Consider the following 25,767-nt stretch of genomic DNA (forward strand, 5'->3'; position numbering starts at 1 on the left):
TAAAACATTGTTTTATATAAAAACAAAATATAACATTTAAATCATTTTCTACTTAGACTCTAAAAGAAGGAGAAATGTAAGCTGTGGTTTGCAAGCTTCTGTTGAGACTATTTTAATTTAAAACAAAAACAAATTTTCTCTTTAAGATAGAAGAGAAAAGCATTCCAGAGAAGTTATAATTAAGAGGTAATGGCAAGAAACTAATAGTTGCTCTGTATACTTCTTAGAAAAAAATGGAAACCAATCTAGGAGAAGAAAGCTATCGAGCATTTGTGGCATAACAGTTGGTATATGGTGTTGGGAAAACTGGATATGCACATACAAAAGAATAAAATTGGATCATTATGCCATACACAAAAATTAACTTGAAATGGTTTAAAGGCCTAAATGTAAAACCTGAAACCATAAAATTCCTACATGAAAATGGGGAAAGCTCCTTGACTTTGGTCTTGAAGGTGATTTCATGGATATGACACCAAAAACACAGGCGACAAAACAAGTGGCACTACATCAAATTAAAATCTTCTGTAGAGCAAAGGAAACAACAAAATGAAAGAGCAACCTATGGCATGGTAGGAAATATTTGCAAAGCATACATATCATAATGGGTTAATATCCAGATATATACGGGAATCATACAGCTCAATAGCAAAAAATAAATAGTCTGATTTAAAAATGGGCAAAGGATCTGAGCAGACATTTTTTCCAAGAAAGATATACAAATAGCCAAGTATATGGAAGGTGCTCAAGATATTAATAATCAGGGAAATTCAAAAGCACAACGAAATATCACCTCACACTTGTTAGGATAGCTGTTATCAAAAAGACAAAAGATAGCAGGTGTTGGTGAGGGTGTGACCAAAAAAAAAGTCCCTTGTACACTATTGGTAGGAATATAAATTGGTGTAGCCAATATGGAAAACAGTATGGAGATTCTTCAAAAAATTAAAAACAGCTGCCATCTGATCCAGCAATCCCACTTTCAGGTGTCTGTTAAAATATAGTTACAAATGGAATATTATTCAGCCATTAGAAAAAAGGAAGACCTACCATTTGTGACAACATGGATGAACCTGGAGGACATTATGCTCAGCAAAATAAGCCAGAAAGAGAAAGACAAATACTTTATGATCTCTCTTATATGTGGAATTGAAAAATTAACTCTCAGAAGCAGAGTAGAATGGTGATTGCCAGGGGCTAGGAAATAGAGGAAATGGGGAGATAGTGGTCAAAAGGTGCAAATTTTCAGTTAGAAAATGAATAAGTTCTGGGGATCTAATGTATAGTGTGGTATACAGTGTAGTTAATAATACTTTATTGTGTACTTTAAATTTGCTTAATAGAGTAGGTCTTAAGTTTTCTCACCACAGAAAATGTGAGATGATGAGTGTATTAATAATTAGCTTGATTGTGGTGGTAATCATTTCACAATGTATACGCATATCAAATCATCACATTGTCACTTAAATATATACAATTTTTGTTTGTCATTTACACCTCAATAAAGCGGAGTGGGGGGGTCGATGACAGCAGACAACCTTGTCTCATTGTTGATCTTAAGAGAGAAAGTATTCAAGTTCTGTTTCATTATTAGTTTCTCGAGAGTTGTTTGTCATTAATGGGTGTTAAATTTCATCAGATGCTTTTTCTGTATCTTTTGAGATGATCATTTGTTGTCCTGTTTTTAGTCTGTTATAGTGAATTACTTAGATTGCTTTTCAAACATTATGCTGACCTTGAGTTCCTGAGATAAATCCCAGTTGGTCCTTTTTTATCTATAGCTGGATTTGATTTTTTAATATTTTGTTGAGGATGTTTTTGTATATAATCATAAGATATATCAGTCTGTAGTTTTCCTATAAAAGGCATATTCCAGTTTTGGTATGAGGGTATTGATGGCCTCATAAAATATTTGTCTCTTTTTCAGAAAAGTGTGTAGAATTGGCATTATTTCTTCCTTACGTGTTTTGTAGAATTCACCATTGAAGTCATTTGGGCCTGGAGTTTTTTGTTTTTAAATATGAAATCAATATCTTTAATAAATATCGAGCTATTGAGATTGTTTTCTTTAGTAAGCTTGGTAGTTTGTGCCTTTCGAGGACTTTAAGTTGTTGAGTTTATTTGTATAAAGTTGTTTATAATATTTCTTTATCGTCCTTTGTATTTATAGGAGCTATAGTGATGTTTCCTCTTTCATTGTTGATTTTGTTATGTAGGTCTTCTCTTTTACTTATAATAGGTCTGGCTAGAGATATGTAAATTTAATTGATCTTTTTAAAGAACTGTTTTTCAGTTTTATTGATTTGTCTTTTTTTTTTAATTTGGATATATTCCTGTTACCTTTCTATAATTGGTTCTGGTTTAATTTTTTTTATTGTGTTTGAACAAACTATATGATTGTAATTTTAAAAAATTTATTACATTTGTTTATGCCCCATTATGTGGTCTATCTGGTATATTCTGTGTGTCCTTGAAAAGAATGACCATCTTGGGCACATTTTTCTATAAATGTCAGTTAGATCTGGTCAGTTTGAATTAGTGGCATTTTTTCTGTTTTTCCTTGTTGATTTCCTGTCTTAATTGGGAGAGCAGTTGAAGCCTCTAACTGTAATTGTGAATTTGTCTGTTTCTGTCAGTTTTATCAGTTTTTGCTGCTTACATTGTGAGGCTCTGTTGCTAGTTTTATACACAATTAGGGAACTGACTCTTTTATCAGTATGTAATATATAATATCCTCTTTGCTCCAAAATCTATTATGTCTTAATATAGTTGCTGTAGCTTTCCTTTTATTAGTTTCTTCATGGCATATCTTTTTTTCATTTTTTAACTACCTCTTTCCTTATATTTGAAGTGAATTTCTTGTTAGTACCATATACTTTGGTCACTTTTTTCTCTCCTTCTGACAATCTCTGTTTTTTAATTGATATGTTTAAACCATTTGCATTTCATATAAATATTGATATGCTTGGATTAGGCCTATTGTTTTCTTATTGTTTGTTCTTTCTGGTTTTCATTACTCAGTTTTTCTTTTCCTGCCTTCTATTGGGTTAGTGTATTTTAAAGTATTTCATTTTAATTTACCTAACATGAATTTTATTATTTCTTTGTATAAATTTGCGTAGTGGTTGCTATAGTGATTACAATAGAAATTGTGAGTCTAGAACCTACCTATGTATTAAATATTTAATATTTGTTGATTGAAGTAAGATTTTTGGAACCTTATTGTGACTTGTTGTTAGTGCTGAAATTTTCCAAGTAAAGTTTTTGAAAAACAGCGCAAGCTTTTCCTAACATGTCTATTAATATAATATATTGTCATGTATAATTTTCTCAAAAAATATTGATTACACTTCTTTATTCACCAATAACTGCTTGATCTACAAAAGAGATACTGCTTTATCGTCATAGTCTCTCTTAGGCTAACGCTTATTGATATTATGCAGCTCAGTTTTGCTTTTGAGTCAGAATTTTTCTGTTATATGACTCAAAATTCTAACTCTGTAAGCTTTACACAGAACTAGCTTTTGAAGACAGTGCTATGTTTAAATGATTCTGTTTATATGGTCATATTTGAAACAGTAAAATGACCGCAGAGTAAATTCTGCTTCTCATGTGTAGTGTCAAAAAGTGTATTTTTTCAGGTTTGTTTCCTTCTCTATTAAAATGAAAGATTTGATTTGAACTCTGGCAGGTTTTTTTTGTGTGTGTTGGAATATACTGTATTTTGGCTATATCCAGGTTAATCTAGTTTTGATCATTTACAAATTAACTCAGTTCATTTGAGGGATTCTTGGGGTTTTTTTTTTCCTATCAAAACCAAACATTTTAAAGCACCAGTAGATAGAATATTTTACTAATCTTCTATCTGAGTATTAATAATTCACTTAGATACTAGAATGTAGCTTACTTGGACCTGTAAATCCATGTAGGAAATGTAAAGCATGAAATAGTTAAAATTAGGCTTGTCCTGTTTGTGGTTGTGGTTCAAGTCATGCTCTGGTTGTCCAGCAGCCTCAGTCTAGCCCTGTACTCTGCAATCCAGCTTCCTGTGATAATAGGAACGTTGTATATCTGCACTTTATAATATAGTAGCTACTTAATTTTAGTTTAAGCTTCAACAACCACATATGGTTAATAGGTCACCATACAGCAATACAGGTCTAACCTCATGGTGTCCCATTTACATTTAAAACCCCCTTCTTGGTATTTTTTCTGGACCTCTCAAATGTAAGCATAAGCTTTTAAGAGGATCCTTGCCCTATTAAGTTAGCTTGCAGAGCTGGAGACAGAAGACTGAACAAATTGGAAAGAAAATGATACACGAAGTAATAATTATAGTTACAGTATAAGGATTAAATCAGTGAATAGGGTGATAAAGTGTCTAAATGCCTGGGGGATGTCTGGAGTTCAGTGAAGGAAAATAAACTACTCAAGGGATTTTAAGCAGGAAAGGCTTAATAAATTTAATTTAATTTAAAAATAGAATTAAATGTTGTAAAATTACCAATCAGATCTATCAGATTCTTGGTTGGATCTTTAGAAATAACTGCCATACCAGTGCAGAACTACTAGAGAATCTACTAGGACTTTCTGCCTCTAGAGCCATGCTGGAATGACAGACTCGTTGCCACTGCTTCCACTTCGACTGCTGCTAGTTACCCAGAAAAGTAGAGGTTGAATATTAGCCTAGCGAAGGTGGGAAGAAATGTAAAAGCAGTTCTGTTTTTCTTTTCAGTGACAAGCTGAATGGACCTGAACAAGAGAACTTTAATTAGAAACTCAAATTATTCAACAAAAACTTATTTTAGGTTAAGATAGCTTCTCTGAAAAAATAAATTATCTTATAGAGACAGAGAAAACCAAATTGTACTATTGCAAATTGCACTAAATTGCATAAATAGCAGGTTTTATTGTGTACATAAACAAATAACCCTTATATATCCATTCTTTACAGATCCAGGATGAGAAGACTGATAAAAGAAGAAGCTAGCTGAAGAGCTATATAAGATGCCCAAATCTGGGTTCACAAAACCAGTTCAGAGTGAAAATTCTGACAGTGACAGCAATATGGTAGAAAAACCATATGGAAGAAAGGTATATGATTATACTAAAAATTTGTTGACTTTCTTGGAACTGGGAGAAGATTCCCAATTTAGTATTTTTAATCGTTACTCATAAAGTAAAATGTATGGATGCCAGATAAATCCAAACCATTTATCTAAGCTCTTTGGAAATAAATTGGGTTCTTGTGGACAAAGATAGTTCTTTATTCCCTAAGATAACACAGTTACTAAGATCGTACAATTACTTAAGAAATACTCTCCACCCTCACCGTACGGGTGTGTGCATGTCTCCCTCTCTCTCCATCTCCCTCCTCCCCACTCCCCGTAATAGATATTGCTTTATAGAATTGTTGTGACAGTGAAATGACTTAAGTATTGTGTTTAATACAATGCTTGGTGCATAGTAAGTGCTCAATTAATGTTAACAGTTTTTGTTAGTTGTTAGACATTGCCAGTGACCTGTGTTTCTATCTTTTTACATCTATCCTTCTTCATTCCAATTCAGTTTCAACCCTCAAAACCTTCATTTAGACTCTGCAATTGTCTCCTAATTGATCTCACTATCCCTAGTCTCTCCTTTATCTAGTTAGTCTTACACATTATCTTTGAATTTTTTTTTTTTTCGTTTTGTTTTTTCAAGACTTTTTTTCCCCTAAGCCATTTTCTTCTTGAAAGACATCTGGAATTTTTCCAATTTTTGGCTTTTATGAGTAAAGCTGCTATGAACATTTGTATCCAAGTCTTTTATTAACAGCTTTATTGAGGTATAATTTATGTACCATAAAATTTACCCGTTTACAATTCAGTGATTTTTAGTAAACTTTGAGTTGTACAACCATCATTACAATCCAGTTTAGACCATTTCCATCACTACTAAAAGGTTCTCATGCCTATTTACAGTCAGTCAGTTCCTATCCCAACCCTCAGACAACTCTAAATCTGCTTTTAAAATCAAGAAGTGTAAGTTTTCAACTTCCTTTTCAAAAATTGTTTTGCCTATTTAGAATCCTTTGCATTTCCATATGAATTTTAGGATTAGCTTGTCAAAAAACAAGAACAAAACAAAACAAAACAAAAAAAAGCCTGCTGATATTTTAATAGAGATTTTATTGAATCTGTAGATCACTTTGAATATTATTGCCATCTTAACAGTATGTCTTCCAATCCATCCCCCTCAGAATATATCTCCATTTATTTAGATCTTCAATTTCTCTAAGTAATGCTTTGTAGTTTTCAGTGTACAAATCTTGCACTTTGGTTGTTAAATTGTTTATATTTTTTTTATTTTGGATGCTACTGAAGATAATTTCTTTTTGGATTTTTCATGACTAGTATATAGAAATACAGTTGATTTTTATTTGGCGATCTTATATCCTATGACCTTACCGAACTCATTTATTGGTTCTAAAATTGGATTCCTTAGGATTTTTTACATGTGAGATGAGGTCATCTGCATATAAAGATAATTTTACTTGTTTTCCAATATGGATATTTCTATTTATTTTCCTTGCTGACTGCACTGGCAATCTCTGCCTTTTGATTGCAGTGTTTAATCTACTCACATTTAATATAATTATTGGTAGGGTTGGATTTATATCTGCTGTTTTGCTCTAAGTTCTTATGTTTCATGTCTTTTTTTGTTTCCCATATATGCTGCCTTTTTAATAAATATTTTTCAAAAATATATTTTTCGGTACTATTTAAATTTCTGTGATTTTTAAAAAATATATTTCTTGAATTAATAATCTTAAAATGTTGATCTAGGATTATGTACATCTGAATTACTACAGGTTAATATTGACTTAATTCCAGTAAATTATAGAAACCACTCCAGTATATAGCTCCATTTCATCCCCTTCTTTTGTGTTATCTGTGTAATTAAGATTACATCTGCATTTGTTATTAACCCAACAACAGAATGTTATAATTACCGTTTTATACAATCTTCTAAAGAAGTAACAGGAGAAAATTGTTTTTACCTGCAGTTTTACTAATTTGGGCATTCTTAATTTCTTCCTATGGATTTAAGTTACTGTCTGCTGTCATTTCCTTCCAGTCTAAGAATTTTTCTTAGTATTTACTAAAAGGCAGATTTTCATCCATGATTTCTCTCAGTCTTCATTAATCTAGGAATATCTCAATTTTTATCATTTTTTAAAAAACAACTTTATTAAAATATTCACATACCATACAACTTGCTCAAAGTGTAAAATTTAATAGTTTTTAGTGTATTTACAGAGTTATGCAATCATCACTACTATCAATTATAGAACATTTTCACCCAAAAAAGAAACCCTGTTTACCCATTACCAGTCACGCCCCATTCTGTGCCCAACTTTCACAGCCCTAGGCAACCACAAACCTACTTTCTGTCCATATAGATTTGCTTATTCTGGATATTTCATATAAGTGAGGTTATTCAATAAGTGATCTTTTGTGACTCTTTGCCCTTATTTTCAAAGGATAGTTTTTGTTGATTTTTTTTATTAGATTAAATGTCATCCCATTTTTTTTTTCTTGCTTTAAATGTTTCTGATGAGAAGTCAGCTGAATTATTTTTCCTCTCTCTTTTGTCTTTAAACAATTTGTAATGTGTTTGGATCCCTTCGTGTTTATCTTATCTAGGTTTTTTTGAGCTTCCTGGATCTGTAGATTTTTTTTGTGAAATTTGAGATATTTCATTTACCTTTTTTTTTGCTATCTCATCTGCTATTGAATATATCTAATGCATTTTCAGCTGCTCTTTTCAAATCCAGTATTTTCATTTGGCTCTTTTTGTAATTTTTTTAATTAATATTTTCTATTTGATGTCATTGTTGTCATATTTTAATTTGTTAAACATTGTTTTCTTTCTTTCTAGTCTTTGTCACATCTAGTCCCTGGGTCCACTCAGAGAAGTTTCTCTTGCATACATTTCTCTTGCTTTTTTGTATGTCTTAATTTTTATCGAAAACTTGGACATTTTAGGTCATATCTTGTAGCAGCTCTAGATTCTCATTGCCTACCTGAAAGTTGTAATTGTTGCTAGGGTTTTGTTTATTTGTTTGTTTGTTTTTAGTAAAATGTCAGGGGTTTATCTGCTGGTCTCCATTTTTTTCTTGCTTCCTAGGGGTTGCCTCTGTATTTGCATAGATAAATAAGCAGCCATTGATTGGTCAGAGGTTGTACTCAAACATCATGAGCCAAAAAGACTTTCTTTCATCTTCTGCTGACAGTTGTATGTGCGTTGGGGAGTACATTCAACGTTCAGGCATTTTTTAAATCTGCCCTGGCATTTACTTTATGCTGGGCTCAACCAGATCTTCCCTTTGCTTGTTAGATAAGGATGTGTAGATCTCCCTTGCACACACATACAGCCTCCTCAGTGAAGGATCTGTAGAGAGTTTAGCCCTTCTTTGGTCTTCCCCAGGCATTTACATAGCTTCCCTGTCAGCCAGGGATATGTGGCAGTCTTATCTAACGCCCCTGTGTCTGTCTAGTTTTTTACAATCTCTCTGTTAAATTTCTGTCTTATCCACCAGCATTGCTCCCCCACAGCAGGACCACAACCTTAGAGTAAGAAGACTGTGTTCTCCCCTTTTCTATTTCTTTCCTTGTTTGCTATTTTTATCAACGATCTGGCTGGGTGCGGGTTTTTGGGCACACCAATTCAGGTCGACACTCTGGCAGCTTCACCAGCTTCACCCTGGTAGCACTTCCTGTAATCTTTTAACATTGGCCAGGGAATGAGAGCAACCCCAGGCAAGAATGCCGAAGATGCTCACTGTTCTTACCCATAGTTCAGCAGTTTTTGTTGAAGGAAATGCTTCTCAATTTCTTGTTTACTTTTATTCAATTTATAGAGTGTTGAAATAGTTGTATTTTACAGTTTTGTCCAGGTTTATAGTTGTTTTTTGTGGATATAAGTTGCTAATATCATCATTCCACCATAAAAATTTTCCCAAATGTGTTTTAATGTGCAAATGTGACAGATCTTAAGGAGAGTGATTTCATTAATCTATTCATTTTATCCAACAAACCTTCTATGGAATTCCTATTGTGTTATGTGCCTCTCCTCTGACCCTTGGAATAAAACATTGAGTGGTTAAGACATGGTCTGAATCTTTATGAAGACTCTTAACTAATTACTCTACCTCTGTGTCTGAAGTGTTTTACTCTCAGGACGCCTTGATAGTCTTCAACATGAGAGGATCTCAAAGAGTTTTTTTTAAATATGTGGGTATATCTGTTGATATTTACAATATCAGAAGTTAAAACTGAGAAAAAATTTAAATATTTATTATTTGGTTTTAAATATAGTAAAACTATTACATGTTAATATACACACAGCATATTCTTAAGAAAAACTATTTACAGGCATTCCTCAGAGATACTGCGAATTGGGTTCCAGACCATCGCAGTAAAATGAATATCCTGACAAAAGAGGCTACACGAATTTTTGTCTTCCCAGTGCATATAAAAGTTATGTTTACACTATACTGTAGTCTGTTAAGTGTGCCATAGCATTAGGTTCAAAAAAATGTATGTACCTTAATTAAAAACTACTTTATTGCCAAAAAAATATTATCACCTGAGCCTTTGGTGAATTGTAATCTCTTTGCTGGTGGAGGGTCTTGCTTCTATGTTGATGAAAACACTATCTGCAAAGCACAGTAAAGCAAAAGGACAATAAAATGAGGTATGTCTGTATTCTAAGACAAAAAGTATTAGTGAGAAATGTGTCATTGATTTTCCAAAAACTTTAATGTCTGGCTTCACAAAAGATAACCAGATTCTCATCTTCTTCTGTACTCAGTATGTTCAGGTAACACTTGTCATGTATTCTCAAGAAACCTCAAATATACGTTCTTGAGAGAATGGGAGAGAAAAGTATAACAACATTGTAGGGTTATTGTGAGCATGTTTCTGATCCTGGGATGGTCTTACAGTAGAATAGATACTCTGGTTTCTGAAGGATGAATAATATGTAATCAATAGGAAAGTGAGAACAAAGGGTAGTCGAAGCAGAAGATGTAAAAAAGACATGAATCTGTACTGTAGTGCATATGAAAATCAAATGTAATCCGTGAAGGGTATAAGATAGGAGATGAGCATTAGATAGAGGCCAGTTCATTTTGGGTTTGTCTTCCTTGCTAAGGATCTTGGAATTTATCCTGGAGCCAGTGAGCCAGAAGGGAAAGGACATAATAGAGACCAGTTAGAATGTTATTTAAAAATATAAGCTAAGAGCAGTGTGGGCAGTGGCTATGGGGATGGAGAAAAGTTGGTGGATCTAAAAGATGTTGAATGAATTAAACTTACTTGTGTATGTAGAAAGAGTAGTCTGAGCCCTAGTTTGGGCCTACTCACTCAAGTTGATTGGACTATTCCCTGAGAGGGAATTTACGAAAAGAAACTGGTTGTTTTGAGAAGAATGTTTGGTGTGTACTTGTTGAATTGAGTTGGCCATCAGAACATCTAAGTAGAAGTATTGATACAGTTAGATATGAATCTAGTGCTCAAAACAGCTAGATTGAAATAAATATATGAGGATTTGTGGAAGAGTAACCTGTAGGTATGGAAGTGTCACCCAAAGAGACTGGGGCAAGAATGGAGGAGCATATACCCTGAGGAATTAAAGTACTTTAGGAAGAATAGAGAAACTGGGAGTGAGGACGACAGAGAAAACCTAGAGAGGATACACAGAGAAGAATGGCTAAGGGAATATCTATGCCAGATGCCACAAAGGTTAACAGCAAAAATGAGGCCATTTGGATTTTTTCAGTTGAGACACCTTAAAATGACATTGGTAAAAGTAATTTCTGTAGAGTTGTTGGGACAAAATATAGTGTTAGATTTGAGGAAAGAAATAGAATTTTTATTTCTAAATGTTTAAATGTAATAAAGGTTGCATCTTCGAAATTATACCTGGACTGCTTGATGTTACTTTTTGGGTTTGAGTGTATAAGGGTAAACTTGTTGGGTACTTTGTGTATATATATCTTTTGAAAGCTGCCAGTAACTATACAGTAAGGTACTTTGTGTATATATATCTTTTGAAAGCTGCCAGTAACTATACAGTAGTGCCAGAGCATTGCCAGGTCACAGAAGTGTGATTTCTTAAAAGTATAGAGACAAGAGCAAAAAATAAACACTTTTTATTAACATCCTTCTATTAAAAATATGGTTTAGGTAAGTTAAGAATACATATTAATCACTAGATTTATAAAATAAATAGAATATAATACAGATTCCTCATTTATTAACTTTTGCTTTACCTAAAGGGATTTATTTAACTGTTCTCAGACTCTGTTTAATCATTCACTGTTTTTTCAAGATCACATGTTTGGATATGGATCACAATGTCTTCCGAGGTGCGTGTTTACTGCCATATTTTGGAATTTTTCAAGCAGCTTGACATCAAAACATGTTAAAAATAATTTTCTTCAGTTTTAAATAGATATTTGACTGCTTAGTTGCACCTTAAAAGAGGAAAGGCCGTATTTTACATTCCAAATTTCCTGCTTATAAACCATATTACTGCTGCTTCTTATGACAAAATAAAATTAGAAGGGAGGGAAGGAAAGAAGGCATGGCCATATTATTCACCTATATAATAACAAAGAATGTTTTCATAATTGTCTTTTATTAGTGAGTGATTGGCCTTGAAGCCAGCCTCTAGCTTCTGCTGAGTTTAAGAATAAATATACAGTTATAGAGATGTTGTTTACAGTTTAGTATGGTGCAGATTATTGCTGTTATGTGATTCTAAATTAATAAAATAACCTGAACCAAAATTTAATTTCTTAAATGCATTTAAAAAGAGCATAATTTTAAATAACACTCCTTTTCTATAGCAGTATAAGTTTTACATGAAGTGTTTTCATTATCTCATTAAATATTTCAATGGTTAGGGGTTCATCAAAAATATTTACTTGAAATTCTTCAAATATTTTATTTTCACTACTAATCCGTAGGATTTTTTCCTATTGGTTTTGTTTAGCTATTTCTCCACTGCAGTTTTCAGTGATAAATTAGTATTTAAATTTTGTAAAACAAAATCTTTTAAAAAACCTATGCTAATCTAAAACTTGGATTAAATTCATAAAGTGTGAGAGAGTCACTGTTAATCATTTAACCTTTTAAGTAGTTCTGTCTGATGTTTTCGTCATCAGTATAATTCAGACATTCGTTATCTCCTATCCAAGTGATAATCAAGATATTTTTTATTACTCAAGTAATATATATATTCATTGTAGAAAAATTAGAAAATGCATATAAGAATAATGAAAATAGAAATTGCCTTGTCAAAAACTGTGAAGGATTTGAGATTTACTCTACTTGCAGGAGAGTCAGTTTCATAGATGCTGACAGAAGACGTGAGACTCTGGGGTCGGATATAGAGGAAAGTTTGTTTCTCACAGCAATAGCAGTAGCCATATATCCGCATTTGTGCATGTTCCCTGAGCCTTGTTACTCACAAGGGGATACAGAGAGGGTCAGGTGACAACTGCATTTACAGGTGACAACTACATACATATGGGTTGTGTTCCAGGAAAAGAGCCCCAAATCTTTTATAATAGGTAATAAATCTACCTGACTTTTGCCCTAAAGGGAGAAATTATTTATTATACTGCATAGTAAACATATCTGCCTTTTGCTTTAGAGGGAGACACTGTGTCTTCCAAGGCTTTCTATGCAGATATCGTGAAAAGATAGTCCAGAACAAAGGGAATTAGTGCCTCTGCTTGCAAGATGGGCAGAAACGCAAGAGAGCCATGCCATTACTTGCAGATAGCCATTAACATTTTGGTTTATATCTTTCAAGAGTTTTCTCTTTACATATGTACATATATATAGTTTCTCTTTTTTTCTAGGTAATTTTTTACTTCTTTTTTCTATCTTACCGAGTTGATAAAGGCTACCAGTACATTGTTTAATAGCAGCAGTGATAGAAGGTCCTTCTTGTCTTGCCATTCATTACTGTGTTTGAATGCTGTTATAGATTATTGAAAGAATAACATTAATTTAAATAAAAGAAAATATTTAAAATAATAAAACTAACAGTCATATACTTTATGTCATGAGTATGGAATAATGTGCCAGTGATTCTCTTTTGAATCCCTAGAATATTTATATCATTTGGTAATACAGAAATTTCAAGACAATCAGAAGTAACTAATTTTGTTTGAAAGTTACTTTCTCCACATCTGAAAATAAATTTTAAAGTATTAAGAATATCATAAAACCCTTTGTTTAACACTTCCAAAAACAGTTTTATTTTACAGAGACCAGAACAGGTTGGTAGTAGTTATAAATATTCACACTAATCACCATATTGCACCGGAGAGCATGATCAATATATTTTTGAGAACATTTTCTGTTTAACATGTTATCAAATTGGTTTAACTTGTTTTATGGCACAGAACAGTATCTTTACTTACACAGGTACAAGGGAGGGAGAAGGGATATCTTCATGTTTTTCTTAGATTCTTTTATTAATAACAAAGATTCATATTTCTAAAGCAAGTCTCTAGAATTTTGTTGTTATTAATCATGCATTTTTATTTCTGATGTTTTGACATCTTGAGCCTTGCTGACCCTAGGGAGACTGCCCCTCCCAGGGCTAGTCAATTCCTAGAGATAGTAAACAACTCACTTGTGACCATGCCTTTCATATGCAAACCACCCAATCCAGAGTCCATCCCCAACTGCTAACTTTATTCAGCTCTTATACTCTGGGCCACTATCCCCCTGCCCTAATAATCACCTCAGAGCCAGGTACCAGATAATAAGAGAAGCAGCACATTATACCCCCAGAGCCTGCTGAAACCACAGTAAAAGCTTTTGCCCACATTTTTCTTTTTCTTGGCCTCTTGACCCACCTTGGTGCTTCCCCATGTTGCCCTGCATGGTTTGTCATGCCCCCTCTTCTTGGGAACTGTGAGTAACAAACTTTGTTTCACTAGTAGTGGTCTCCTGATCTGTCGGCATCATCATACCTGAATAATAATAAAATCTACATTTTAATGCAACTTTATAAGCAAAATGCGTGCCTGTGAAGCTCCATTTCATTGGCAGAGTGAAAAAGCAGGTTAAGAGCATTTTACTTTATAACTGGGGAATAAATAAGGCTTTTGTTCTTCAGTAATCTTTACCAGTTAAGATACAGGAGAGTCACATTCTCTTCTCGATTTGCTAATTTATCGAGAATGAATGTATAGTCTGTTCAGATGATGATGTCACCTATTAAGGCATCATGTTTTTCTTTACTGTTTTGATACAATGAATTATAAGATTTTCTAATAATGAACTAGTCTTATATTTTTTGGATGAACCCTGCTTGCCTGTGATTATCTAAGAAACTAAATTTGATGTCACAGTTTATTTAGGACAGTTTGCATTTATTTCATAAGCAATTTAGTGTATAATTTCTGTATCGTACTCTTTGGTATCAGTTTTAGACATGAAAAGGATTGGGTAGCTTCTCATTTTTAATGCTGTAGCATTGTTTATATGAAATGGAAAATACCTGTTCCTTGGATTTGTTTGTATTAAAAGTCTCTTGTAAACTCTGAGTAAGGTATGTTTTTTAAACATAAAGCTTTGGCTGTGGACTTATTATCTTCTCTCATCATTGGTCTATTCAGATTTTCTATTTCATAAACTCATTTTTAGAAATGCATGTGTTCTGAGAACATAACCATTTTCCAGGCCTTAAATTTTTAGCAGTCTAAAAATGAATACAATGTTCTTTTGTAACTTTTTAACATCTCTGGAATTGTATTTAAGTCTCAATTCCAATCTTTATTTTTCTCTTCTCTCTCATTTTCATGATTAGACTCAACCGAAAGTTTTATTCTATTGCTCTTTTAGAATCACGTTTTGGTTTTACTGATAAATTCTACTTTTAAAAAACTCAGTATTTTTTATGTCTTTTCCTCCCCTCATCCTTCTTTTAGTTTCTTTTCTGTCTTGGGTTGAAAGCTAGTGTCTTCTGCAGTCTAAGTCTGTTTCCAATTTGCTTCTGAGAATCTCTACAATTATATCGGTTTATTATAGTTTGGGGACTGTGTTTTTAAGCTCTCCTGCAAAAGAGTTGTCATTATAGCCCAGTTTAGAAGTGCTGTACCAATTCAGATTTTGGATTATAAGATATTGATAATAGCTGTAGACCACGAGACTAGTATACTTCACCTGAATGAGTGGGAACATGATATTAATAAAACACAATCTGTTTAATTCAACCCAGGATTGCTTTTTCAGATTTTTATTTGTTCCTTGGTGATAACATCTCTATCATACTCAGACATAAAGTTCTGTTATATTCAAGATATTGTTTTACTGTTTTAAAATTTTGTTAAGTAAAAGGGAAATATGAAACGTTAGAAAAATGTTATTATTGAAACTGGTCTTGAGTACATTGAGAACAATGGTGGTATATGATACCCTCTCTGCATTTTTGCATGTTTGAAAACTTCCTTTATAAAGTGTTTTTTAATACTGTATTGCTTAGCTAATATTGTTATAACTTTATTCATATTTGATTTTTTAATAGAGTAAAGACAAGATTGCATCCTATAACAAAACTCCAAAAATTGATCGAAGTGATGTGGGCAAGGAGATGAAAGAGAAATCGTCCATGAAACGTAAACTTCCTTTTACCATTAGCCCATCAAGAAATGAAGAACGAGATTCAGACACAGGTAGAATAATTCGTTGTTTTCTGGTAAAATCGTAATCATCTTTTACTATGATTTTCCTCATATCATTCTTCTTGCACCTGCTTTTATAGAGAAATTTTTGTATTTCAGTATTTAAGATTTATCATATGGGGGCAGAAATTTATATAGTTCTCCCCAAACATGATTTCTAATCAGAGATAAAAACAATTTGCTTTCTTATTTTTTTTCCTGTTTATTACAAATTAGTTTCAGAACTTAATTTTTGAAGAGCATTTCAGTGATGAAATTTACTCAATGATAGGAAGCATAGGTATGGTAGATTTGAGAAAAAAATTGTTTTTGTTTGACACATTATTGACCCACCAAAGAAAAAAAAATTAGACATTTTAGATTCAGAAATACCTATCCACCCTGCCCTCGCCACCCCCGCCCCGAAAAAAAAATGGAAGCTAACTGCCTAAGTTCAATTCATAGTACTTTTATGTCAGAATTCTTATATATCAGAATTAGCTAGTGGTAATAAGGTTTATTAGACAGTGGTAATAAGATTCATAATAGATTAGAATCTTATTACCACTACCAAATAAATTACTAGATTGTGTTTTAGCCCTGAACTAATCATTTCTTGAAACTAATATAAACTAATATAAATGTTTGTTATGTATTTATCATAATTGTTTTATCCCTTGCATGAAATATTAATAATGAACTGTTCTTGAGAATGTTTTTCAGCTTCATTCACAAAAAGTTAGTGTTCCATTCTGAGTTTATGTATGGAGATTATATCCTACTTAGAGCATTCTAGCCATCTTAATCATCAATATGGAAATGATCTTGACTCTGGAATCTTTGAAAATACCCTAAAAACTTTTGAAATGTCGTCTGCTAACATAGCTTTAGAAAATACTTAATTTTTAATATGCAATTTTAGTAGTAGGCAGATAGTAGGTCTCTTAGCTTGAACTAGAAATTGTTCTTAAACACATGACATTTTTAAATCTTGAAAATTACTCTCTTTTTGCAGTAACTAAGAAATTGTGCGCTTTGTCCATTGTGTGTTTTGTCCATTTTAAGAAACACTGGCTTCTTCTAGAGATTCAGAATTTTTTCTGAAGCATGACTTCTTATTTTTAAGCAGTGTTCTCAAGCTATTAATAGGTCAGTTAGCTAAGAAGAAAGTAGTTATATGCCTTTAGATTTATAAGATCTAACTTATATTTTTTCTCTGGAAGTCCTTTTGCTAATCATTTTTAAAGTACTTAGGTTAAACAAGTTTTGTTTTCTAGCAACAGTAATACTTCTGCTAGTAGTTTGAAGAAAGAATTTAGATAAGTTCAAACAATGTTAACATATTTTTGGAAATAAATAAGGTTTCAAAATAATAAAGTTCCCATGAGAGTTTTTGTTATTAGATCAGGTGGATTATTTGTCTCTTATTTAGAATAAAATTAAGGAGAAAGTGTTACTTAGGGAGACATGAACTTATTCAGGCACTGAATAAACATTAATTCATACTGTAATTGGATTATATGCTTTTCTCTCTTACAGTTTTTCCACTTACTGAATTTAGTGGGATATTTAAGCTCTCTCTTTAACACTGTTTCATAACAAACTGGTTTTTCTTTTTGGAAAGGTTACATGCTAGTGCTAAACAAAATTTTGATGGATTTAAAAATATATATTTTTTTGATAGGATGAATTTATAAATTTTAGTAAATATGAGATGAAAGCTTTAGTTTTGTGTGTGCATGTGCGCATGCATGCACATATATAGCATTAAGGATTTCCCTAGGCCCAAAACAAAATGTTTTATTTACAATTCAGCTGTCTTATATTCATAATTTAAAAAAATAAAATGAAGATTACTATTGATTTTTTATATAAAAGATAATTGTTTACCAAACCCCATATCTAATATTGATCTTTTTATAGTGTACTATATTTTAAATTATTAGCTGAAATTATAAAGGAAGATACAGAAGGGAAAAATAGTCACAGCATATATGACAACCCTTATCTTAATATAGTTGGTATTTAAAGATCTAAATGTGAAGAGAAAAATGCAAAAGTGTAAAAATGGACAAAAGATAAAAGAAGCAAGTAGTTCAGAACAACAAAATTATAGTCAGCAAAGAAATATACGGAAGAAAATCAGTAGTAAGCAAAGAAATAAAGTTTATAATGTTCGACAAAATTTGTTGTTGGCCTAGATCATACCACGTGGTCTCTGGTTGGAAATAGAGCTTGCTTTACTTAGTAGGTCTTAATTATAGGAGTACCTTGTGGGAAGTAAATATGACAACATATATCAAAAACTAAAAGTTTGTTAACATTTGACTTATTCTTTGCCATTTATTCTGTATAAATTACTGACAAGAGTAAAAATTATCTTCAGATATGTTTATCTAGCTTTCTTTATAATAGCAAAAAAAGAACCAAGAATATAGTGTCAAGTTATATAGGATTTGTTAAATTATGATAAATCCAATGAAGAAATATGATTTTACTTTTAAAAATAACATTGTATAAGAATATGCAATATAGAAAATGTTCATAACATATAAAGTGAAAAAACAGGTTATGGAATAATTAATATGTACTGTTTGGTTGCGTTGAAAGTCATATTCTGTATATTTACACATATCTGTATGTGCACATAGGACAGATATTAACACACATATGGAAAGATAAGATTGTTTAAAAGCCTAAACCTGTATATGGGTCCAAAACAAAAATGTAAATATTATAAACCCCAACTTAGTGAAAATAATAGAATGAGGGGAGAGCCATTTGCAACGACATAGATGGACCTAGAGGATATTGTGCTAAGTGAAATAAGTCGGACAAAAACATATACCATATGATTTCACTTATATGTGGAATCTAAAGAACAAAATGAACGAACAAACAAAATGAAAACACTTATATGTAGAACAAACTGGTGATCGCCAGATGGGAAAGGGGTTGGTGGGCTGGGTGAAAAAGGTGAAGGGATTAAGAAGTACAAATAGGTAGTTAAAAAAGTTAAAAAATAGTACAGGGATGTAAGGATATTCTCCATCATAGAGAATATAATATAGTCAGCAATATTGTAATAACTATGTATAGTGCCAGGTGGGTCGTAGACTAATTGGAGAGATTGCTTTGTAAATTATATGTCTAACCACTGTGTTGTACACCTGAAACTAATATAAAATAATACTGACTCAATTCTAATTGAAAAATAATAAAGAATGGGAAAGGGAATAAAGAGAAAATGTTAATAGTGCTACTCAGTTCATAATCTCTCATACCAAGGAATTAACTGATATTGTCTAAAACTAAAATATATAGTTTTTTAAATGATTGCTTAAAATTTTTAATTTTATTTAAAATTATGTTTTTATATATGTGTGTGTTTATATTTTAGTATTTGATATTTCTGACAAAAGGAGCAATTCCTTTAGCTTTTTTTAATGTTAGATTAAAATAAAATTTAGCTTACAGCTTTTTATTTAAAAATAGCACATGTGTATAATATTTTCCAATTCTTACATAAATTTATTTCTCTCTCAACTAGTTCTTTTATCTTTAGAGGGATACTTGGAAGGATGTGCACCAGATATTAACATTTTATTTCCAGATTTGGGATGATTTGTTACTTTCTTTGTATACCTTTGTATGGCTTGAATTTTTTAGATAATGAACATATTTTTATAAAATAGTCATTACTTTTTTTAAAAAAAGATACTCATACTATCCAAAGAAGGCTCAGTGATCCCCAAAATCAGCAATAATGTCAGCAATGGGATGAGTCATTCTTAGTCTTTATTTTGAGATACCCCAGTGTGTCTTAAACTTTCTAAATTCTTTTTTAATACTAATTTTTCAAAAGGTAATACATTCTCGAAAATTAATTACTTGATTAGGCAGACAAAAGTCCCAATTTTTTTATCTGTAAAAGTACATATAATAATATCAATTTAGAGAATTGTTACTTTTAAGTGACATAACATGTAAAATCAGTTTGTGATGCCTTAATTAAAACAGAAAGATGGCTAACACTGGCTTAAATAGATAGGGATTTTCAATTTAATTCAATATGATCAGGCATAAATAGTCCACAATTGATACAGCAGTTTGATAATGCCATCAGGATCTGGACTCTTTTCATCTTTCTGCTCTGCTACCCTTAGCTCATACATGGGCTGTCCTTAAGCATTTTGCCTTATACTCAAAATAAATCTTCTTCCTGTGCAGAAAATGGAGAGGAAAGACCAAGGACAGAGTATCTTTCTCCCAAGGAGATTTTGCCTTTTTACTGATGAAACAACCTCCCTAGGAACTTCTGCCTGCATCTCATTGGTTAGGCTACCCTAGTTGATAGGGAGTCTGAAAAACCAAATACTTTTAGCTGGGCATATTGTCACCCTAATCAAAATCAGAATATTCCTGGTAAGAAGAGACAAATGAATATTGGGTAGGCACCTTACAATCCTGCCATTATATAGTATAAAGTTTTTAGCACAGTAATTAAGAACCGATGACTGCTGTTATCTTTAATAGTTATTAATGTTTCTACCTAAGTGAACTTTATTTCTGCACAGTCATAAAATCATACTTTCTTTCCTAGTCTAATGGTAACAAAGGGAAAGTTACAGTCCTTTGACTCAAAGTCTGTTCTTGGCCTCCAAACTAAATTTGCAGTTACTGTGTCATCAGTAATGCCATCAAGAGCATCTTTGAAGAATGTATTGTTATTATACCCTAAATTATATTTTTTCCTTTCATTTCCAGGAAATGGAAATGTAGGATTACAGGGTTAAAGAGTTAAACATTTCTATGATGTTTCTCCAAAGCCTCTGGCAGTATATGAATATTCTTTAACCTCAGACAGCATTGGGCATATGTTTTCTTTAGGTTTGATAGGTCTAATGTTCTATAGAGGTAAACGAGTAGTATTACTACATCATTTTAGTTTATATGTTTAAATAGAAAGATACAATATCCTTCACTTTTTAAAAATGTTTGTTTTCTCTTAGTAAGCAATATTTATTTGCTTACTGATTTTCTTTTGGCATATGTAAATAATGTGGTATGAGAAAATCCAAAGAATTATAGTATTAACTGTTCCCAGAGTCCATGGTGACAGTTACAGAGCATGCTCAAATGTTATAAACTAAATCGTGTCTGCCATTCATCCTTGGAAGTTTTATTTTCCTGAGGTTTTAGATGCCATTAAAAGATTTACCCTATTTAATAAGACTCAAATGAATTTGGAGAGAAGAACTTTTTGAAATAAGAAAACAAATATAATTTTTCTGGTAACTGTTAAAGTAGCAGATAAAATCAGTGCTTTATTTAATCACCTTTTGGTGAAGATTATTTATTACAGATTTTCTTCCATCCTTTCCCCTTGATATTTATTATAAAATATTTCAAACATATAGTGCAAACCTTTTTAATCATTCTTGGTATTTTTTTCTTATTCTCCTGTAACCCAGAACAGCATATTGACTTAAAGACAGCTTTTAAAATACAGCTAAAGAACATTTCAGGGAGAGAGAATTTGCTTTGCTTAGCACTCAGTTTTTTACAAAAACATCTATAAGTAGCAATAGTCGCATTATAGTCTAGTCTCAGTATAGCACAGAAAGAAATAGTTGAATAAAGGAACAAGATATGGAAGCTTTTAATTTTCCAGCTCCTAATTTAATCCTTATAGAATACACATTCAGATGTCCCAAATATAAACATACTTGAGTAAACTCCAAAATGGTATGTGGAGTGAGGGTGGGTTGATTACTTCTAAAGGAAGTTTTGGATAAACTGTTTTACAGTTTCCTTATGTTAATGAATAATTGAAAGTTCAGTTTATCCACTATTTTAATCTGTCACAATAATATCAGCTTTCAGTAATCCATTTAATTTGTTTCGTTGGCACAACTTACTGGTCGCCACTTTTTCTTTGCTATGTAATCTGTAGAGGTCATTTTTAAATTTTTGCTGGTCTTTAAATGAAATTTCAAATACTCTTCATGGAATTCTTCTAGTTGCTGATTAAATGTGTTCGTTTTGAAATATAAGTGTTCATTCAAAGGAATTCAGTCCATTCACCCACTTGCTTTAGAATTGGTCTAAATCTTATTAATGATTTCCCTTTCAATTGAGTGAGCCTTCTTATCACTAAATTTTTAGGCTTATCTTTGAAATTTCGAATACTAAAGATTACTTGTCCTCTAAATTTTTTAATGCTTTTGTTTCCTTATACCTAACTGAACTCATTAGTAATGTCTATAATGATCCTGGAAAGAAAAGTGTATGTCAATAAATTGAGAATATGAATATCAGAATAATATTGTGAGTTAAAATGGCATATTGTTGATGAGTAAAAATATCTGCTCTGGCCATATTACCAAAGTCAATTCTCCATATTCTTATTTGTCTGTCATGAATTGTTAGGCAAAATTCCATATTCTTAGTTGATAAACTTATTTTGATTTAGGTTGCTTTTTCTATGAGGTCTTCAGTAGAGGGTCGGTCTAGTAATTCATACCATTTGAAATGTTTATAATTTATAGAAAAATCCATGATCTAGAATGATATTGCAGTCCAAAGTATTCTGTTATCTTTTGTGTAGTTTTAGCCCTCTCAGAACACAAAGTCCATTATTCAAGTTTTCTAAAGATAAATTCTAAACAGAAAAAACAGCAAGAGAGTACTACATCCTTTATCATTATCCAGAGAGTGAAAAAACATAGAGCCTCAAAGGCCATGATATGTTTTAATAAGTAGCATCAGTAGTATTTATTGCAGACTGGTTGACTTTCTTTAATATTCTAGTTGAAGAAACTGAAATCTTAGATATCGGCCAAATCTGTGTTTTAAATGTACTTCTGGCTTTACCCTAAAAATAACCTTTTGGGAAAACAATGAATTACCATTGACTAACTAACTAGTAGTCTTTTGAAAATTGTTGGTTGTTGAATTCTGCATTTCCCTTCGTGTGCTTTTTTCTTCTGTCTCTTCTCATTCTGTAGATTCAGATCCAGGACATACAAGTGAAAATTGGGGGGAGAGACTTATATCTTCTTACAGGACATACTCAGGTAATTAGATTATCAGAGGCACATGTTTAGCCAGTGGTTTGTCACATTTACAATTATTGTACTATAAATACTTCTTTTCAAACCAGTATACTCTTTGGTTGAATAAGTGAACTACATGATGATACCTAATTTTCCAGCTTTTGTTGGAGATATCCAGTGGATCACATCCAACACATTATAAGCACAACTACTGTATACTGCCACTCAAGTGTTGTATAGCACAACATGGGGCACCATTTGCATAGGAAATATTGTGAAAGTCAACCCCTTGGAATTTTGCAGTGCAGGGATCCTTATGGGAATATACCCAAGGTGCTTAGTCTATTTTGCTGCATATTAATTGTGTTGATTTTGATAAAATGTCATCTTACTCTTCCATTATGCAGTGTTTTTTTAAAAAAAACACATTTTAGAAAATTTTCAAGTTGAACTCTTTAGTCAATTGACTTTGCTGCCCATGTTGAATTTAAAAATGAGTTAAAAAAACAGATTTCCTGGGGAAATGCCATTACCATTAACTGTGTTGGAACCTCTCTATTCAGGCATGGCCAAGTATAATGCTTCTTAATTGCTCCAGATAGAAGAATACAAGAAAATGTAAAAACACTGTTATTTTAAAATAAAGAATAAATGTATTTTCTGGTATGCGAAAACTGATTAGTTAAGTGTGTGGGGTTTTTGAGGGTTGTTTTTTGTTTGTTTGGTTGTTTTTTTTTTTTTTTTTTGATGGACTTTTATTCTTACCGCTGAATGTTTTTTAATATAAAATACTGTTGAGTCCCTGGGTATTTAAGTGTCCACTTTTCAGCATGTGACATTTAGCTGTATAATCTGAAATAAACCTTCTGTTTCTGGTATATTTGTATTTAATTTGTAGATTTGTGGGGGTGGTATAGAACCAAATAATTACTCTTAAAAGTATCCTGAAAGCTGTTAATTGAACTGCTAAGCCATTAGTACTTGGTTATCAAAATTAGGGTGTGGGGTTATTTATAATTAGCATTAAATTTAAAAGACTACACTTACTGTGGATTTAGGTGTACTTTAAAATGGGAATCCTAAGTGCCAAGGTGCACCCGAAAGAGCTATATGTGATGAAGCCATCCATCATCTGGTATCTTTGCTGGAAGTGAAAAGATACAAGTACCCAGCCATTAGAGATTTATGTAGATATTTTAAAACCAGAGTAATGGCATTTTTTTTCTCAGAATTAAAGTATACACATTCCAAATGTGATTGATTTAATTTTGTTCATCTGTATTTGAATTGTATCTTCACTATTTCCTTACACAGCGACTGCTTTGTGGGAAAATGTCATATTCTTTAGTTTTTGAGACACTAATAAATTTATGAACCAGTTTACCAAGAAAAACAATTTGGTCTTCTCTCCTTAATATACTGTACACTTAATTGGGGTATGACAGTGTTGAGCTTTCTGTTTACTCTGACAAGACCTGAAAAGAAAGCATTTTCAAGATTATAAGACTTAGATATCTCTATTTCTAATGATCCTCTGAACCTTGAAATAAAGAATGCTGGATGATTGAAGGGTCCATTTTTGTTTTTATTTAGTCATAAGTGAGTCACTTGGATTTCTCTTTTAAAGTCTCTAGGGTGGCGGAGTGGAATTTCAAGTCTATAGTAGACTGTGTTAAATGAGTATATGTGTCATATTCCTGTGTTTAAATTTTAAAATTCTGACCCATTATTCAGACATATAAATACATATTTGAGTTACTGAAACTCGAGAAGTACTTAACTTTTTCAAATACATACTATATGATCACCTTTTACTTATGACAAGTCAGAGGAAACAAGTTCTTCACAAGATAGATCCAAAATAGCCAAAGTTTTGTTGAATGCTTTAAACTTAAAAAAGCATGCTTAATATAACACTTACAATTTTTAAAAATGGTAGTTATCTCTAACCTGTCTTATACCAGCTACTGTTCGCTTCCATTCTTTTCCTATCTCTTATAAAACGTGAACTCAGACAAATGATTAACATCACTCAATTAAAGAAAACAATAGAATTCGAATTGGATGCTAGTATCTAATTGGAATTTTTGCTTGAGTAGTTGGAGTATTTTCAAAATGTAATATATCTTTGATTGTTTGGCAGCTTGGAATTCTAATAATAAGTCACTTTTTCTGTAAATTGACTATCATTTAGAGCATATTTTTAAAACATTTTATTAAAACGCAATTAAAACCAAAATAAAATCACTTGTTTTTACAAATGAGAAAATAAAAGATAGTTTTTTCCCAAATTTAAAAAATTAAATTTAGTGATGATACTATGTGGTTTTTTTTCTTTATTTTGTTTTCTCCTATTACTAAATTTTACAGATTTTCCTTAATGCGTCTTTTCTACTTTCTATAAAATTTTCACACTTAAATACTTTAAATTTAGTTGAAAAGTACATTCGTTATATTTAAAGATTTGTTATTCAAATGGAACATCCTTAATGGTTCTTTATTAAATACAAGAGAACCAAAGTTAATAGAACATTGTTAGGAGAAAGTGAATGTTTCAGAAAAAATAGGCTTCTCCAAAAGACCTGTTTAGGGCTTATAATAAATTTAGTAAGTTAGGTGAAACACTGCTGAAACTAAATTGGATCATTAATAATAATGAAACAAAATAAAATTATACGTGAGAACTGTTAGTAAAGACTGACTTAAATAAATCTTGAAATTTTTTGTTTCATGTAAAAGCAAATGACAAAATGGACAATTTAGGAGCTCCTGAATTTTGAGTGATTGGTGGACAACAGAGTTTAAATATTAGGGCCTCTAATTTGTCTAGTTCATTAGGATGCCAGTATATTATAGTTAAGTGGTATACTATAAGAATTATTAAAGTTTTTTATGCTTTAAGTAATAATATTTCATGATAAGTAATATTAAACTTTTATTACTTTCTTGAAACTTACTAAGAAATGCTTATCT

General features: G+C 31.7%; 1 protein-coding gene across 3 annotated transcripts in view; it reads left to right on the forward strand.

Moving 5' to 3' along the window:
• ANKRD12 (ankyrin repeat domain 12) overlaps positions 1-25,767 on the forward strand; it is a 118,595-nt gene that overhangs the window by 26,698 nt on the left and 66,130 nt on the right. For 2 of the 3 annotated variants that reach the window (XM_006920075.3, XM_025038561.1), the window contains exons 2-4: positions 4,955-5,094; positions 15,601-15,748; positions 22,747-22,815. In XM_006920075.3, the coding sequence (XP_006920137.1) occupies positions 5,008-5,094; positions 15,601-15,748; positions 22,747-22,815 (304 nt within the window). In that variant the 5' untranslated portion in view covers positions 4,955-5,007. The remainder of the gene's footprint in view (positions 1-4,954; positions 5,095-15,600; positions 15,749-22,746; positions 22,816-25,767) is intronic. The other variant, XM_006920076.3, reaches the window with a different exon arrangement.

The sequence above is a fragment of the Pteropus alecto genome, unplaced genomic scaffold (assembly GCF_000325575.1).
Source record: "Pteropus alecto unplaced genomic scaffold, ASM32557v1 scaffold146, whole genome shotgun sequence".
Classification (NCBI taxonomy): Eukaryota; Metazoa; Chordata; class Mammalia; order Chiroptera; family Pteropodidae; genus Pteropus; species Pteropus alecto.